The sequence below is a fragment of the Geotrypetes seraphini genome, chromosome 3 (genome assembly GCF_902459505.1).
Source record: "Geotrypetes seraphini chromosome 3, aGeoSer1.1, whole genome shotgun sequence".
NCBI lineage: Eukaryota > Metazoa > Chordata > Amphibia > Gymnophiona > Dermophiidae > Geotrypetes > Geotrypetes seraphini.
The window spans coordinates 280,046,624-280,065,771 of NC_047086.1; the positions used below are offsets into that span (position 1 = coordinate 280,046,624).

The 19,148-nt window shown below is 45.1% G+C and overlaps 1 protein-coding gene across 5 annotated transcripts in view; it reads left to right on the forward strand.

The window, feature by feature from the left end:
• Positions 1-19,148, forward strand: part of LOC117358015 (centromere protein J-like) — a 324,580-nt gene that overhangs the window by 234,809 nt on the left and 70,623 nt on the right. For 2 of the 5 annotated variants that reach the window (XM_033939403.1, XM_033939406.1), the window contains exons 15-16: positions 6,873-7,022; positions 7,996-8,103. In XM_033939403.1, the coding sequence (XP_033795294.1) occupies positions 6,873-7,022; positions 7,996-8,103 (258 nt within the window). Of the gene's footprint in view, positions 1-6,872; positions 7,023-7,995; positions 8,104-19,148 lie in introns of those variants that run through there. The other 3 variants (XM_033939405.1, XM_033939407.1, XM_033939408.1) reach the window with 3 other exon arrangements.

The following is a 19,148-nucleotide window of genomic DNA, read 5'->3' on the forward strand; positions in this document are numbered from 1 at the left end:
GCGATGTCCAAACTTCCTTCTTACAGCAGCCGGAGCGTTGTAGTTGCATATGGCTGCCGTAAAGGTCATTTCTGATGCAACTTCCGGTTGCATCAGAGATGACCTTTATGGCAGCCACACAAAGCTTCAACGCTCCAGCTGCTGTAAGAAGGCAATTTAGACTCGCGGCCACAAAGGTAAGGGGCAGGGAGGGAGAAAGGGAGCTGGTTTAACTCAGCGGCGGCAGTTGGGAGGGAGAGCGATAAGTGACCGCATGCGTTCCCTCCCTTAACTGCGGGGTCAAGGCCATTCACCGCTCCACGGGGCGGTGTATGGCCTTGTCCCTGTAGCCACGGTGAACACAGGTTTTTCCTCACCGTTTTGGCGGGTTACCTGCGGCTAGCCACGGGTAACAGCCACCGTGTCATTCTCTAATGGGAGGGATGGGGAACAGGCAGGAAATTCACTTTATAGTAAATACAGAGTTAGTTACCATTCATCAGCTGTTAACTTAGCAGATAATGCAGAGCAATTAACTCTCCAGCACATTAAGCGGTGTAGCTAACTGCATCATGGTGGCTGCCATTCTGTTAATATGGGTGTATTTTTTTAAAAATATATATATTTTTAAATTACTTCTATACCACCCATAAGCCTGAAATCTATCAAAGCAGTACACATTCAGGTACAGTAGATATTTTCCTGTCCTTGGAAAGCTCTGAATTTGCACCTGAAGCTATGGATTTATTTGCAGAAATAGACCTGCATGCAACAAAAGCAGGTACAAGTGACCATCCATACTTTGTACTCATAGCAAATTTCAAAGCAAAAGTACATGCATATATTCTCATTGAAAATTGGTGAAAAGTTCTTGGTGAAAAGTTCTCTGAAAAAAAGTATGCTTCATCTTTGTCCTGGTACAGATTGTATGAAAATTCCCCCCCCTAATAGTTTAAATTTGTATATTGGGGGGCGTGGCTGTGCTGAGAGCAGGGAAGACGTACTCTCCTTGAGCTCTGCATTCTTCCCTCTGCTTCAGCCTCCCTGCACTAAAATCGGCGACTAACATCTCACCCCAGCACCCCTTCACAGTCTAGCAGGGCTTATGGACAAGTTTGTGCAGAAAGGTGGTGTGGAAATGGCAACAAAATTGGGTAAGAAGGAGCGTGGCAGCCTGAAAGCGAGGCCCAGTGGTGAGGGGAAAATGGCGGGTGCGGCCGACACGGCTGACTCTATGAGCGATGATATGATCGCTTGTTTAACTGAGGCGGTGGTGGCTGCCCTGAGAACCCGACTGGATAAAGTGCATGATACTTTAGTGACGCTTACCACCACCGTAGCTGATTTCACCGCCCGAGTTACTGAAGTGGAACAACGAGTTAGCTCCGCAGAGGATTCCCTGGTCTCAGTGCAGGAGGAGCTTAAGCGTTTGCAGAGCAAAGTGAATCACTGTAAGGAGAAAATGGAGGATCTGGAGACTCGCTCCAGACGGAACAACCTGCGTCTTGTCGGCATACCCGAATCAGTACTGGATGCGGATTTCCTCGCCACGCTGGAAAAATGGCTGACATCATAGCTGCTGGTTACACATGGCCTGGGCCCCTGCGCATTGAGCGAGCGCACCGGTTGGGCAGGAGGCAGGAGGGCTCTACCAGGCCTCGTGTGGTGATTATTCGCATCCTTAACTTTGCCCTTAAAGACTTGCTGTTAAAGAACTACCGGCATAAACAGGATCTTCAGTTCCAGAATCAGCGGGTCCTGCTCTTTCAGCATTATTCTGCACAGGTGGCCTCTCTTCGCAGGAGCTTCTCGGCTGTTTGCAAGAACCTCACTGAGAAAAAGTTGCGCTTCACGCTGCAATTTCCTGCCAAGCTCCGGGTGCTCTACAATGGCCAGCCATTTTTGTTCGACACCAGCACTGCAGCACAGGCTCAAGTGCTTATCTGGTTCCCTGATCTGGCGCCCAGCACTTGAAGAGTGGTGACTCTTCCTTGTGGCTTATTGCATGCTTGAGTGGGGGTCCCTGTAGAGAGCGGGTTACCCCTTCTGCGGGGACATCATAGATTCTCTTTTATTGACTGCGTTGGTTACAGCCTTTGTTTGGGGGCTTTCTTTGTTTTTCTATAGCTAATGTTCTTTTGGACTTTGCCTTGTGCTGTGTATGTCTTTTGCCCGGATGTGCTCTGGCATACTTGGTTTATTTTACTGCACTCTTTGGATGAGGGGTTGTTGTTGTTCTTCCAGCCCTTATCTTATATCTCTTTTTTCTTTTTCTTTTTCTTTTCTATAATGGGTGCTGGTCTGTTGTGTGGGAGGTTGGGGAGGGGGGGACTTGGGCCTTTTAGTGTCCCTTCTCTGGAGTGGTGGTTTTTGGGGTTTGGGGGGGCCTGGGAGGGGGGAGGGGTTGGGGGGATTGGATCTGTGTGGTTGTTGGGAAAAGGTGTTTGGTTGTGTTCTGGATGTTTGGCTGCCGGGAGGAGGGCTGGGACTCTCGGCAGGAATTTTCTGTTCTTCTATTGTGCTGGTATCTTTGGTTTCTTTCGTTGGATGACACCTAAGCGGGGTGTGCGCTGTGTGACATGGTATGTGTCTGGTATCAATTCCCCGATTAAGAGAACCAAGATTTTACAACACTTGGCTCATGGCGACATTGTGGGACTGCAGGAAACTAAGCTTACTGAGAAAGAACATGGTAAGCTGCGACAGTCCTGGGTGGGTCACTGTTATTCTGCCTCTTCTCCAAAGGCTAAGGCAGGGGTGGCTTTGCTGATACATAAATTGCTGCCTTTTGTCCTGTCTGGGGTCATCTCAGATCCGGAGTGTCACTATGTTCTGGTTCAGGGCACTCTATATCAAAAACCTGTCCTTTTGATGTCTGTGTATGCTCCAAACAGTGCTCAACGGTCCTTTTATAAAAAAGCTCTTGGGGGTCTTACTGTTCCTGCCCCAGATACCTGTGGCCCACAAAATTTTTCTGGGGGACTTTAATTCTATTTTGGATCCTGTGTTGGATTCCACCAGGGGGTCCGCTGGGTTGTCCGGGAGGTCGGATAATGGGCTTCATGCATGGGTGAATGCCTTAGATATGGTAGATGTTTGGAGAACACTCCACCCTGGAGAGAGGGATTTTACTCATACTTCTAGGGTGCATGATTCCTCTTTGAGAATAAACTATATTTTTCTCTTGCGTTCCTCCTTTTTTGCAGTTCATAAGGCTGAGATAGGAGCGTTGGTTCTCTCTGATCACACTCTGGTATGGATGGATGTTAGTCTCGCGGATGGACCCCCTGGTGGTGGTGGGCGCTGGCGTTTTCCGGTGGAGCTTTACTCTGACCCTGATTTCAAACTATATTTAGAGAAGCAGTGGAGGAATTATGTCGAGTTCAATGGGGTACATGCAGGTGATGGTATTCTACTTTGGGAGGCTGCCAAGGCGGTGATTCGTGGGGCTGTGTTAGCTTACTGTGCCCGCCGGAAGAAAATGATGGCGGCTAAGATTTTGGCTCTGGAACGTAGGGTACGGGAGAGTAGACTTTTGGTACTTCATTCCCCCACTGTGTCCCATAAGCATGCATTTCAGGTGGCTCAGTCAGCGCTCCATGCCCTCTTACATGAAAGAGCCCAAAAATCCCTCTTTTATTACAAGTATCGGTTACACCGTTTTGGCAATCGGCCGGGCAGAATGTTGGCCCAGCTGGCCAGGGCGCGGAGGGGTTCCTCCTCCATCACCTCTCTTAGAGACTCTGGGGGACAACTGGTCACAGCTCAGTCCCATCTTGAAAAGCTTTTTGTCACCTTTTATAGCTCCTTTTATACAGCGGAGGTGGTGGACCAGGACTCTCGGATTCAGGGATATCTAGACTCTCTGCCCTTGCCTCGGCTCTAGGATACTGACAGTGCGAGTCTGGCCTCTCCTATTACTAGGGAGGAGGTTTTGGGGGTTATTAAAAACTTACCTCTATGTAAATCTCCGGGTCCAGATGGATTCAATGGGGAGTTCTATCGTCTTCTGCACAGCTATGTGGCTGATCCACTGAGACAGTATTATGAGCATGCAGTGGATGGGGGTTCCTTCCCCCCTTGTTCGAATCAGGTGTTGATTACCATATTGCCTAAACCGGGTAAGGACCCTCTTCTGGTAGAGTCTTATCGGCTTATTTCGCTTATTAACGTTGATCTTAAAATCTTAGCCCGGATCTTGGCTAACCGGTTGGCCCCGCTTGTTCCTTCTCTGGTGGGGGTAGACCAGGTGGGTTTTGTGAGGGGCCGATAGGCTGGTCATAATGTTCGGAAGCTCTTGCTCGCTTTGGCCCATTGTGATTCTCGGCAGCTGCCTGCTTTGGCTATTAGCTTTGACTCCGAAAAGGCCTTTGATAGGGTCGAGAGGGCCTTCTCTTCCTGTTGCTACAACGATACGGGGTAGATGGGTTCTAATTGAGGGCTCTCCGTGCCCTCTATTCTAATCCTGCGGCTGCTGTGCTGATCAATGGGATTGTTTCTCTGGTTTTCTCGTTGGAGCGGGGCACTCGGCAGGGATGCCCCCTGTCTCCTTTGCTTTATATTTTATTTTTGGAGCCCTTACTCCTTCGCTTCGTATCCATCCCTTGCTCACTGGAGTGGAGGTGGGAACCTCTTCTTTACATTGTATGGCTTTTGCGGAAGATATTATGGTTCTTTTAACTGATCCGTCTCAAATCTTTCTTTATTGTTGGAGTTGTTTCGGAAGTTTGGGGAGATCTCAGGTCTTAAACTCAATGTATCCAAATCGGAAGCACTCCCTCTTCATTTACACATTTCTCATATGTGGTCCGATTTCCCCCTGAAAGAGGCCTCCTTGCAGGTGAAATATCTGGGTGTTTTGATACCTTCCTCCTTGGAGCGCCTCTATGAGATTAATGTGCGGCCCTTGCTTCGGAAATCTGTCGCGAGTCTGCGCTTGTGGGGTGCTCTGCCGGTCTCCCTTGCAGGTCGCATCTTTTTATACAATACGATGATTGTTCCTCGGTGGCTGTATCTGTTACAGACTCTACCAATCTGGCTACGCCGTAGGGATTTGGAGGTGTTATATAGTGCCCTGAGGGTTTTTCTGTGGCGGGGACGGAAGCCTCGCTTGCCCCTGCGCGTCTTGATGCTACCGGAGGCGTGGGAGGGTTTCGGTCTCTTAGATCTCCGAACATATAATTTGGCGTGTGGCCTGCGACAGGTTCGAGATTGGTGCCTGGAGAGTTACTCCTTTCTGACCTTTTCGGTGGAGAGGGATTTTTTGTTTCTTGTTTCTGGATTATTTTTGATACATGCACCCTCTGCTCAGTTGGATTCATCTTTGCGGGGAAATGTGCTTTGGTCTTATATGAGACTTGTTTGGAGGATGCTTTGTCAACACTTGGGTGTCAATTATAGTATATCTCCTATGTTGCCCATAGTGGGGAACCTACAATTTAGTCCGGGAAGCGACAATCGAGTCTTCCAGTCTTGGGCATGCGCATGGGGTTCGTGCGCATGGGGTTCGTAGGGTGGGGGATGTGCTGAGCTGGCGTCTTTATATGGATTAGACCGAGTGGATGCTTTTGGCTATTTACAACTTCGACATTATATTCTCAGTCTTGGTGGGACCTATTTGCGTGCTTCGGTGGCGAAGAGTCTTGGTCAGAGTCTGGCTTTGTGGAAGGATTCGGCCCCGCATCTTCGTTTCTTTGTCACAGCATTGCAGCTCTCTTTGCTGATGGATCGGGCTGATTTGTTGGCTGGGGCATGGAGCGCTGACTTAAAGAGCGCTATTCCGTCCACCTTGATTTCCCACTGTTTTGTCTCTCTGCGAACTTTCTCTTTTAACATGCTCCATAGGGAGCAGGAATATAAATTTCTCCACCGCACGTTTATTTCACCGCAGAGGGCTCATTGGGTGGGATTTGCTGCTCATGCCTGTTGTCCCAAGTGTACTGTGAGCCCTGCTACTTTAGGTCATATGTTCTGGGCTTGTCCCCTGATACAGGCCTTTTGGAAGCAGGTGTAGGCTTTTCTGTCCTCCTTGTATCCTTCGTTGCTTGCATGTACCCCTAATATTGCCCTTTTTTATGATGGAGCTGCTCTTACCCGATGCTCTGTTGGACAGCGGTTGTTGGTCTTTAAAGCTCTCCTTTTGGCTAAGAAGGTCATTTTGATATTCTGGAGGGCACCGCATGCTCCTTCCTTCTCTCAGTGGCATTTGTCACTATATGAATTAGCTCTTTTGGAACGGAGGGAAGTGGGGACGCATGTGGAGAGCCTTTGGACTAAATTTCAGGATGTATGGGAGGGGTACTGGCTGTCCATTCCGCATCGAGAGAGGAGTATGTTGTTAAATTGTTAACCTATTGGATTGTACATCCCTGTGGGGAGGTTGGGTGTGGCCTCTACCGGTGACCGGTTTGTCCTTGTGAGCTTTTCTGTTCTTTTCTTTTCTGCTTCTGACGGGGAGCTTTGCTTCTTTTTTCTATTTTCTTTTCCTCTACTTTTCTAGGGTGTGCTTTTCTTTGGCTTTGTATCTTTCTATATTTTTTCCAGTTTTGATCGACTACCACACAGGTCTGGGAGGGGGAGGTGCGGTTGGGAGGATTGGGATGTTTGGTTGTTGGTTTTTCGTATCTGTACTCTGTTATTGGGTTGCCCTGTCTACTGTGGGGGAGGGTGGCTTTGGGTTATTGTAAAATCATGCATTGGGCTTGTGCTGCCATCTTGACATCTGCTTCATCTTGCATTGTTACTTTCTGTTTGTAGTTTGCCCCGATAGGGGTGGATGGTATGGATTTGCGGATGTATTTTGTTCTTCTCTGTTTTGTGCGCTGTTGGTTTTGCCCAATAAAGAAATATTATATAAAAAAAAAAAAAATTGTATATTTAAATATCTGCCACAGGAAAATGAGAACCATATTTCAAATAAACCTCAAGTTTCACAAAAATCTTGGGAGCGGACAGTATGCACAATGACCAATCCAAGAAGCCGAAGTGAAACCCCCAGTGGAAGAAGAACACCAGCTGACACTACATCAGGTGCTGTGATAAAGGTTTGTGATCCTGGATCTTGTGTAACAAGAAATTTGAGAGACTATTAAGAATATTGTAGAATTTTGTGCTGTATTTTCACAAAGAGATTTCCTGTTTTTGTAAGATAGTATCAGAAGTGATTGTAGTGATGCCAAATATCAGGGTAGTCTGCCCATAAAAGTTTTAGTGGCCTGTTTCTTTATTGCACAGTTTGGGGATTTGTTTTTCTTGTAATGTCTTTTTTTTTTTTTCTTTCTGGGAATGATTAGAGTCAAAACATCTAGTCATCACTGCTATTCTTGTAACAGTTGAATTCACCTCTTCAGATCTACCAGGTTTTGTCCCTTCTGTATTTATATTCCCATACCAAGTCTGTACATTTATTACAGCAATAGTGGTCACAAACGTCATCTGGAACCCAAGCTATATGAACCGGAAGTCTAGCTGTCACTATTGAATGAGGACTGAGACTTAACTTGCCTATACAGCATCCATAGCCCCAACTGGAACAAAAGTAGAAACCAGTCTTTGGAATAAATCATAGGTCTTCTGTATGGCAATGTTAAGCAGCTCAGCAGCACAAATAGAGAAAAAGCTTACCTTAATATAGAAGCTATCTACCATAAAAATAAGGCAAGGAAGATGTCCAAACCAACCACAAATAATTTTATTCAGTTAGTGTTGTCTCAACAAGGATCCTAATTTCAGCACGTAGATATGCTTTCCTCAGAGGACACTGGATTTTACAAGGCACAGTGAAATTGATAATTGGATTGACAGCCAATATCAAAATAAAGTCAGCTCTGCTGCCAAGGCTAAGTCTGAATATAGACATCAAGTCGGCACTCTTCGGGGTTCCCATTAGAAGAGCAGGCCTGTATAATGTTAGCTTTCAGTGATGAGTTCAACAATGTTGAGCAGCTGCCATTGAGTTAGCAATCTAGCAAGAATACTGTGCTTTTTTTGAAATTACCAATAAATGTGTTGTTTCAGCAGACTTGTCTGAAGAAACCCATATTATCCAGAAGGAGTTCATTATATATGGAGAACAAGAGTGGTGAAGAGGAAGTCCAAGAAGACATTCAATATCCAGATGGCAAGGTGAGCAATAAGAGATTATTTGGTTAAAAGACGCTTCTAACTGTAGTAGAAAAGGTAAAACACTGCAATATTATCTTAACGCTCGATATTCAACTAGCAACAGATAGTGTTTTTTAAACACTGGATTATATTTAATAAAATGATATACCACGATAGACAATGAAGTATTTTAGTGGTTTACAGAAAACTGAATTTTGCCGGCTAAATTAGCTCCCAATATTCAGTGTTAGGCCATGTCTGGGCACCGGCACTGAATACTGGGGGCTAAATGTGGGCGGGCTTGGTGCTGTAGCTTATGTGGGCCCAGCCAGTATTCAGTCGGAGTCATGTAAGAGTTATATGGGCCCCAGCTGAATATTAGGCCAACAGCCAAATAACTATTTTTCTTTGTAAAACACTTTTAATCCCCTTCCTGGCCTCTCTACACTCTTCACCCCTACCCCAGGTAGCCCCCTTCTCCTCCCCCCCATGCCTACCTGTTTCCTTGGTGCTGCACTGGGGAGTTGTTGGGGGAGCAAGAGAGCAGCCCCTCATCCCTGCCCCTTGCAGCTCCATTTCAAAATGGCTGCCTGCTTAAATCACTTTGAATTTAGTATATAATTTTTATTGAGAAAGCAGTCAATACAAACAACAGGGTCCAGACATAGGACCACAAAACTGTTACAATAAAAGAGTAAAACAGCGATAGGTACAAATGCCGTAGAACAGAGGAGGTGCAATCGGAACAGCCGTCGTGGATAAATACAAAAGCAGAGTAATGGAAGAGAAGAATCCCGCCAAGTGTGCGGGGTTTCTACTAATGAAAAATGTTTTTGCAGTCCTTGTTATCACTTTTAATTTTGGCCTACTAGTATTTAATGTCAGTACTACTAGACTAGTTCAACTTAAGCTCTGAGAATTGTTTATTTAAGGACATAGTAACATAGTAACATAGTAGATGACGGCAGATAAAGACCCGAATGGTCCATCCAGTCTGCCCAACCTGATTCAATTTAAAAATTTTTTTTTTTTTTTTTTTCTTCTTAGCTATTTCTGGGCGAGAATCCAAAGCTTTACCCGGTACTGTGCTTGGGTTCCAACTGCCGAAATCTCTGTTAAGACTTACTCCAGCCCATCTACACCCTCCCAGCCATTGAAGCCCTCCCCTGCCCATCCTCCTCCAAACGGCCATACACAGACACAGACCGTACAAGTCTGCCCAGTAACTGGCCTAGTTCAATCTTTAATATTATTTTCTGATTCTAAATCTTCTGTGTTCATCCCACGCTTCTTTGAACTCAGTCACAGTTTTACTCTCCACCACCTCTCTCGGGAGCGCATTCCAGGCATCCACCACCCTCTCCGTAAAGTAGAATTTCCTAACATTGCCCCTGAATCTACCACCCCTCAACCTCAAATTATGTCCTCTGGTTTTACCATTTTCCTTTCTCTGGAAAAGATTTTGTTCTACGTTAATACCCTTTAAGTATTTGAACGTCTGAATCATATCTCCCCTGTCTCTCCTTTCCTCTAGGGTATACATATTCAGGGCTTCCAGTCTCTCCTCATATGTCTTCTGGTGCAAGCCTCCTATCATTTTCGTCGCCCTCCTCTGGACCGCCTCAAGTCTTCTTACGTCTTTCGCCAGATACGGTCTCCAAATAAAACATAAAACAAAAAAAGCAGCAGGCATATCCTTGTTAGAGCAAGGTGCTGAGAGCCATGTAAGCAAGGGTTCAAATCCTCTTCCAGTGCAAAAGACATATGAATCTTGACTAGTGGGTTATTTTCCTTTACTCGCAAGTTTGGAGAAAGCATTATCTACCTTTTTCTCTTGGTTTCACCTCTTGCATCTCTGGGCTGTGCCTCATCTTCTCAGTTTTTCCTTCTACAAGTGGAAGGTGTCTTTCTGATCTGTTCTGAGTTAGATTTTTTTAATTTTTGGGTGTTTATCTGAACTGTGCTTGCAGCGCTCCAAAGGTTTCCAGTATGACTGGAATAGCTCTTCCTGGGAGAAGACATAGACTCTGTAGTCAGAAGTTTGTAGCCTGGAGGGCAACCCTTTTATAGGGATCCTGCCTGGCCAGTCTACCCTAACATTTTGGTAGCTTGGGGACTGTTTCCTCTGGGACTGTTGCTCACTCCTGGTTTTACCAGAGGTTAAGCTGTCATTCTCTGGTGGTGTGCCAACACCAATATCCTACAGGCTGATCCAGTGGTAAGGAAGATGCAGTCTGGATTATCCAGGCAAATTCTGAAAGCACATTCCCCTAAAACAAGATAGTTGCGCAGAAACTCTGGAGATGCTACTAGCCTCTCAATAACAGGCCTTCAGGTGCTGTAGTTCACAGTCCTTAAAGCATTACTTTGAGATACCATGTCATTTGCAACTTTATTTTAACATTTAAACATTAATCCAGGAGGAAGTAACTGGTGTGATGGCGTCTTAGATTGTTTGCTTCATATCTTGGCATCAAACTTTGTACTTACCTGATTTTGGAACTGGGGTATTGTCTAACCTGCCCCTGTATCTTTTGGGATTGCAAGAAAAAAAAAGAAAATTGACCTTACTGAATTTTCCTACACCGAAGCAACCCAGGGTAAAAGAATCAATGGAGATGCAGTGCTAGGAATATGGAAGGTACTAGAGCAATCCCCCTGCGTTTTCACTACTCTGAATAACTTCGTATCGTCTGGAAATTTAATCACCTCACTCGTCGTACCAATGTCCAGATCGTTTATAAAGATGTTGAAGAGCACTGGTCCAAGCACTGAGGCCTGCGGCACCCCACTGCTGACGCTTTTCCAGTCCGAGTATTGTCCATTTATCCCCACTCTCTGTTTCCTATGCTCCAGCCAGTTTTTAACCCACGTGAGTATTTCACCCTCAATTCCATGTCTCGTAATTTTTCGAAGTAGTCGTTCATGTGCAACCTTGTCAAACGCCTTCTGAAAATCTAGATATTCAGTGTCAACCGGGTCACCTTTGTCTATCTGCCTGTTTACTCCTTCAAAGAAGTGCAGCAAGTTCGTCAAACACGATCTGCCTTTGCTAAAACCATGCTGATTGGTTCTCATCAGCCCATGTTCGTCAAGGTGATCAATGATGTGGACCTTTATCAATGCCTCTACCATCTTACCCTGTATCGAGGTCAGACTCACCGGTCTGTAATTTCCCGGATCTCCCATCGAACCTTTCTTGAAAATCGGCGTAACATTCGCCACCTTCCAGTCTTCTGGAATCTTTCCCAATTTGATCGACAGATTGGCTATTAGTTGAAGCAGTTCAGCTATGGTCCCTTTCAGTTCCTTGATGACCCTCGGATGGATGCCATCCGGTCCTGGGGATTTATCGCTCTTAAGCCTATCAGTCTGCCTACACACCTCCTCTAGACTGACTGTCAATCCTGTCAGCTTTCCGTGTTCGTTTCCAACGTATAACCTGATGGGTTCCGGTATACTGTGTAAATCTTCTTCGGTAAATACAGATGCAAAAAATGTGTTTAGTTTGTTGGCGATTGCTTTGTCCTCTTTTAGCACTCCCTTTATTCCATGGTCATCTAGCAGTCTCATGATAAACTAAACTAAACCTTAGGTTTATATACCGCATCATCTCAACATTTGCAGAGCTCGACACGGTTAACAAGAATTAGGGTGGAAAGGAACTCCAGTGGAGGGAAAGATGAAGAGGAAATTTAGAGGACTAGAGTAAACAGAGAGGGAGGAAGAGTTACATTTTTTAGAATAACCAGGTTTTCAGATGTTTACGGAAGAGTTGGAGGGAGCTCAGATTCCTAAGAGGGGAGGTAAGGTTGTTCCAGAGCTCAGTGATTCTAAAAGGGAGGGAGGAACTTAGTTTTCCTACAAGGGAGATGCCTTTTAGAGAGGGAAAGGAAAGTTTCAGTTTTTGGGTGGATCTGGTGGAATTGGGGTGAGAGGAGTTCCAAGAAAGAGGAATAAAGGGGGGGAAGGATGCCGTGTAGGATCTTGAAAGTAAGGCAGGCACATTTGAAGTGGACTCTGGAGATTATCGGAAGCCAGTGGAGCTTGGACAAAAGCGGTGAGACGTGGTCGAATTTTCTTTTTACGAAGATAAGCTTAGCAGCGGCATTCTGAATCTGCTGAAGTCTTTGAAGGTTTTTCTTTGTTAGGCTTAGGTAGATAGAGTTGCAATAGTCCAGTCTGGAAAGGATGGTGGATTGGACAAGGACGGCAAAGTGTTTTTGATGGAAACAGGTTCTCACTTTCATCAGCATGTGAAGGCTGAAGAAACATTTTTTTATTAGGGATTTGAGGTGATCATTGAAGGAAAGTATAGAGTCAATGATGACTCCCAGAATTTTACTTGAGTATTCAAGTTGCAGAGTGGGGCCAGATGACAGAGGGATGGAGGAGGGCAGTTGGTTAAATTTGGGCCGAGCCAGAAAAGTTTTATTTTGGATTCGTTCAGTTTCATCTGCACAGTGTGGGCCCAGGATTGAAGGTTCAATATACATGAGGATATATTCGCAGAGAGGTTGGTGAGGTTCCGGTCGGTCTCAAGGAGGACAAAGATGTCATCTGCGTAAGTGTAAAGTGTTTCAAGGGGGGAGAGATGGAGGAGTTTGAAGAAGGACATATAAATGTTGAAAAGGATAGGAGAGAGAGGTGAGCCTTGTGGGACTCCACAGATCGGGTTCCAGGGGGAGGAAGAAATGCCATTCATGTTGACTGTGTAGGAGCGGGAGCGTAAGAACTTCGAGAACCAGTCAAGGACTGTGAAGTTAATGCCTATCTCAGTGAGTTGGTAAAGTAGGATATCATGATGGACGACATCAAAAGCTGCAGAGGTCGAATTGAAGAAGGACGGCAAACTTGTTGCGAGAATGGAGATGTTGAACTTTTGAGATTAAGGAGGTCAGAAGGGATTCGGTGCTGAAGTTGGGACGGAAGCCGTATTGGTAGGGTAGCAGAATGGTGAATTTTTCAAGGTAGGAAGATAGATGAGTGGATATGATGGATTCTAGCATCTTGGTAAGGAGAGGAATGTTTGCAATTGGACGATAGCTGGATGGTGTAGAGGGGTCTAGATCAGGTTTTTTCAGTAGTGGGGTTAAGTAGATTTCTGGGGAGAATAGACCCGAATGGAGGGCGGAGTTTATGAGAATGGTAAGAGATGAGATGGCCTGAGGGGGAGTGTTCTCGTAAAGGTAGGCTGGGAATGGATCTAAGGTACAATTGCAGGATTTCAGTTTGAGGCAGAGATTATGGACCAGGGATTCAGAGACCAGTTCGAAAGAAGACCAGGATCTGTCAGCTGGGATAGGGTAGGAGTCTGTAAGGATAGGGTTGGGGTCGATTGGAATCAGAGATTTGTAGGAGATTGCAGGAGGGAAGGAGCGCCTCAAGGTGGAGACCTTATTGCTGGAGAATTTTGCCAGAGACTCGGCTGAGGGGGAGGAGGGGAGGATGGAGGCATTTTTGGAGGTTAAGGAATGCCAGATGTTAAATAATGTGCTACTCAGGTTGTTGGATTTGGAGATTTTGTCACCGTAGAAGTTTTTCCTTCCTTTTTTTAGAACAGTATTGTAGAATATAGATATATCGAAAGAATGACTTAATATTTTGAATCTCCTTGGCTATTTTTTCCTCGTAGTCTCTTTTGGCCCCCTTTATACCGCCCTATTGCACCTGCGTTGATGTTGTTTGTGTTTGTTCCAGTTTTCGTCTGTTTTTGACCTTTTCTATTCCTTAAACGAAGATTTCTTGTCTCTGATCGTTTCCTTCACCTCTACAGTGAACCACGCCGGTTCTTTGTTATTTTTCCTCTTGGATCCCTTGTTGATACTCGGTATATATAGATTTTGCGCCTCAGTGACCGTGTTCTTGAAAAGGGACCAAGCTTACTCTAGCGTTTTTACAGTGCTTATCCTCTTCTTAATCTTCTTCCCCACCATGAGTCTCATCCCTTCGTAATTCTCTTTTCGGAAGTTCAGTTCCGAGGCTGTTGTATTGGACCGATGTTTCTCCCCCCTGTGTCCAGATCAAAGTGGATCCTATTGTGATCGCTATTTCCCAGCATCCCTTCTACTTCTACATCTTGTGCCTGTCCTCACAGGCCATTTAGAATTAAGTCCAGGATTGCATTTCCTCTAGTATTTTCCTTGACAAGTTGTTCCAGGAAGCAATCGCCTACAGCATCCAAAAACTGGAGGTGCCTAGGTTCCAGTTTATTCTCGGATAGTTGAAGTCACCCATAACTGTGTTGCCTCCCTTGCAGTTGCGTTTAATCTTGTCCGTCATTGCTCTGTCAATTTCTTTGGACTGCCCTGGGAGTCGGTAGTAGGTGCTGATCTTCATTTCCAGTCCATTTGTTCCTGGAATTTTGACCCATAGAGACTCTAAGTTATCCGTCAGTTGTGGTGTGTTCTCTCCAGTAGATTCAATTCCATCTTTGACGTATATAGCAATTCCCCCACCTTTTTCAGTCACTCTGTCTCTGCGGTATAGCTTGTATCCTGGTAGCACAGTATCCCAGACGTTTTCCTCAGTCCACCATGTTTCCGTGATGCCTATGATGTCAACGTTATCTTTTTGCGCCATGGCTTCTAATTCACCCATCTTATTCCTAAGGCTCCTTGCGTTTGTGTACATACACTTGAGTTTGCGGCCTGTTCCTTTCTTGCATTTCCTTCCCTCTTGTGTCCTTTTCGATCTGTCTTGTCTGTGATCCGGTGAGTCTTTCCCTCTATCTTCTTGCACGGTATCCTCCGGGTATACCGGTTTCCGAACCATCGACTCTCTCGGTCGACTGTCGGCTTTCCCCTTCTTCCTAGTTTAAAAACTTCTCCACTTCTCTATTGATGTTGCTTGCAAGAGGCCTCGTTCCATCTCTGCTGAGGTGGAGTCCGTCCTTCCTGTATAGCTTGCTCTTCCCCCAGAACATCGTCCAGTTGCGCACAAAGTGGAATCCTTCCTCCTCACACCAGTGCCGCATCCACGCGTTGACTGCTTGCAGCTCCATCTGCCTCTTATTATCAGCCCTGGGTACCGGCAGGATCTCTGAGAATGCTATCCTCTACGTTCTGGTCTTCAGCTTCCTTCCTAGCATCCAGAACTGGTCCTTCAGTCCTTCCCTGTTGTAGTTCCTGTTGCTCACGTTGTTCGTCCCCACATGGATTACCACCGCCGTATCTTCTTCTTCCACACTGTCAATGATCCTGTCGATGCAGCTCACAATGTCTTCTACCTTGGCTCCCGATAGGCAGGTCACCAGCCGATCCAGTCTTCCTCCTGCTATGTGGCTGTCGACTTGTCTGATGATGGAGTCCCCCACAACGATTGCTTTACAGCAAGCCCTGTTGGTTTTTTTGTTTGTTTTATCATCTTATATCTCACCAAATCCTCCTAAGTTAAGAGTTCTAAGCAGTTACAGATGTTATTAGTATTGCATAGGACTTTATATACAATATATAATGACAATCAGGTTGCTGTTTTAACAGATACTTAGGTACATAAAGTTACAATATTGTATTCACAAAAAGTGGTTACAAGGTTTTATCAGTGTTATAGGGCAGATGTTTGGTGGAGTCAAATTTAAGTTACATCCCTCATTGAGGTTTGTGAAGAGTCATGTTTTCTGAAAGTGGTATATTCAGTAGTAGTTTGAATCTCTGTGGGAAGAGAGTTCCAAACTTTTGCTATTTGATAATTAAAAGATTTTCAGTAGAAACTCATATTGTATTACTTTTATTGATGGAAATTATCCCCATCCGGGATGTCTCTGTATAGGATTTGAAAAGCTAAGCAGCATAACTTGAATACAACCCATTTTTCTATTGGGAGACAATTTAACCCTCTGAGCAGCGGTGTGATAAGGTCGAATTTTGACTTGTAGATATCAGTTTTGATGCAGTGTTCTGTAACAGTGGAATTCTTTTCATTATTAAAAAAACGATGAAAAATTTCTTAGAAATAAAGCTTTTCCCATTTCATACTTTGCTTCACATCCATCTCAGAAGAAACAAAGGGTTGATATACTGTTATCCCACACTATACAAGTAGTATATGATACTATTGTGCATGCACAAGGTCATGTTGTACCATTGACGGTGGATGTTCAGAGGCCCATTTATAATCTAGTGTCCTTTAGCCAAAATGACTTAGATACAGTGAAAAATCAATGATATTAAATAGTAACACTTTCACATGATGTCTCACCAACGAACCAATTTACAACGTTTACAATTCGCTGCTGTTGCTGGCTTCAGGCCTTCCTCTCTGGCTGGTCCTGCCTACTTCCTGTTTTCATGAAGACAGGACCGGCCAGAGAGAAAGACCTGAAGCCAGCAACAGCAATGAATTGTGAATGCTGCTGCTGCCCAATGAAGTAGTTAAATGAGGAAAGGGAGCAGAGGAGGAGAGAATGGCTTGGAGGGAAGGAGGAAGGTATGCCAGACCAAGGCAAAAGGAAGGAGAGATGGGGAGAGGCCATATGGGACAGAGAGAGAGGGGGTGGACACTGGATGGAAAGAGAAGAGAGGGGCAAGACAGAGGGTGAACAGTAGATGGAAGGGGTAGAGAGAGGGAGACACACCAAATGGAAGTGTGGAGGACAGGGGGAGCAGACGTTGGAAGGAAGTGGGGAGGAGAAAGAAAAAAAGCCACATGCAGGATTGAGGGAAGAGGATAGAGTTAGAAATAAAGATAGACAGACAGGGCGCCAGGGAAAGACACAGACAGAAAGAATGACAGCGTCCAAGGAGAGAGAGACAAATTAAAAAAAACAAAACAGACAGACAGACATCTACTCTAGCACCCGTTAATGTAACGGGCTAAAACACTAGTTATATATAATATGTGTATATTTTTATTGAAAATATGATGAAGGGTGGGTGGTAGGGGGGGTTATTGATTTTACTAGATGTTTATACGGCAGATATCAAGTGCTATTCTGGAATAATTTGTTGTAATATATTCTTTTGTGCACTTGTTTAATTTGAAAATGAATAAAGAATTAAAAAAAAAAAGAAAGTGCAAATTAAGATCTTCTAAAATAGTAGTATCAAAAGAAAAAATCCTATTCTTTTCTAAAAGATCAAATATAAAAAAAATAATCAGCATACAACACTCCAGGTGCCCAATAACACAGCAATATATTAAAATAGGAAGCTATCTTCATTAAAACCAATAAACCACTACCTTTCTTTCCCATTTTATGTTTTGAAAAATACACATAATTTTTCTGGCATAGTTGGTTTAGTTAAACTGTATCAACACCATTTAGCCAAAATTCAGTAACACAAAGTACATCTAGCTATTGAGAGATAATCAGATCTGATCATCTCAGTCAGTTCTTTTTTTAAAAAATTCTTTATTCATTTTTACAACTTACAAGTGTATCAGGGAAATAATATCTTAAATTAATGAAATTTATCCCCTCCCTCCCATCCCTACCATATCATATGCATTCATATATATTATACAACTAGTGTTAAAGCCCGTTACATTAACAGGTGCTAGAAAGCAGCCCCCTTTCCCTCTCTCCGTCCCTGACTGTCTCTCTGTGGGCCCCTAGTATTTAAGCCCATTACATTAACGGGTGCTAGAATCTATCTGTCTGTCTTTCTTTATTTCTGTCTCTCCCTCCCACTGTTTTTCTTTCTGTCTGTCTCTCCCTGGCCCCCTTTGTCTCTGTCTTTCTGTGTCTCTCCCTGCCCCTGTATCTTGCTTCTTTTCTTTCTGTCTCCCTCCCTCCCATTGTCTGTCTTTCCTTCTATCCCTCCCCCTCCATTTTTCTGTGCAGCAGCAGCAGTATTTTCCTCCCCCACCCCACTTCCCTGTGCAGCCGCACCAGCATTTCCCTTCCCCCCACTTCCCTGTATAGCAGCCGCACCAGCATTCCCTACCCCTCCATTTCCCTTCCCCCACACCACTTCCCTGTGCAGCAGCAGCATTTTCCCCTACCACCCCTTTCCCTTCCCGCGTCCTGGCTGGTGTCACAACCCTAGCCCTAAAGCTCGGCTTGTGCCAGGAAAGGCTATTCCTAACCCTGGCCTGGCCTTGAAGAGGGCTAACCATTGTGACAGGCTAGACACCAATAGTAAGGAAGGCTCTGAATTCCCTTTCAAAACCCAGCTCACAAAACCCTGGGGAGGTGAGGAATATGGGGAGGACAGCCTGGAACAGCCTCAGAGCAAATCCACCAGCTCAGGGAACTCACAGCTGCAGGGCTTAATTAAAAGCTCAGGGAAATCTAAGCACAAGCTACAGGCTGCCCTGCCCCCTCACAGAACTGGGCGTGGTCGCCTCAGTGCTCTAGAGGCAGCACTGAGGAGGAACCAGTCAGTCTACCCTGGGTCAGCCCAGGAAGGAAGTTCACAGGACAGCTCTCCTGAACCTCAGAGCTTTCAGGATATTGAGATGGTGGATGCAGCCCCTGTCTCTGAAGCCAGCCAGCCAGCCAGTCAATCCAGAGGCCATGGAAATTATGGACGCTTCCATGGATTCAGAAGCAACTGCAATGGATGAAAGCTAAGTGCAATACCTTTATCTTTTTGCTGTGCTTAGTTTGTGGACTTTTGGGATTTTGAAAACCTGTATGCACCTGTTTGGAACCGGTGAGCAGTGCTGGGCTCATGCTGCAAAGGTGCCTAAACCTGGAAGCCTCAAATCCAGGTTTATTTTGTTTGAAAGTTTTTCTTTGTGTGTACCTTCTGGAGGTTGATTGGGACTGTAATATGGACTCTGTATAGGGGTGATAGTTTGGGGAGAATCCACACAAGATCCTGGGAGGGATTGTGGGGCCATTTGTGGCATGCTGTTTAAACACAGATTTTGAATTAGTTGGTTCGGCTACTCCCCTCCCCCACCAACTACTTCTAAGTTGGTTGGGGCCAGGCCTGCTTCAATCCAGGCCTGAGTGCAGCACTTTTTTTCCTCAAAGAAAGTGCTATAGTCTTATTCCAGTTCTGCTTTGTAAAGGCAGGCTTATTAAGACTGGACTATTACAGACTAAGAAAGTACTTACCTGTTATACCTGTAAAGAAGGTGTGAGGCATGTTTTAGTTTTGCAGCCCGGTAATCCT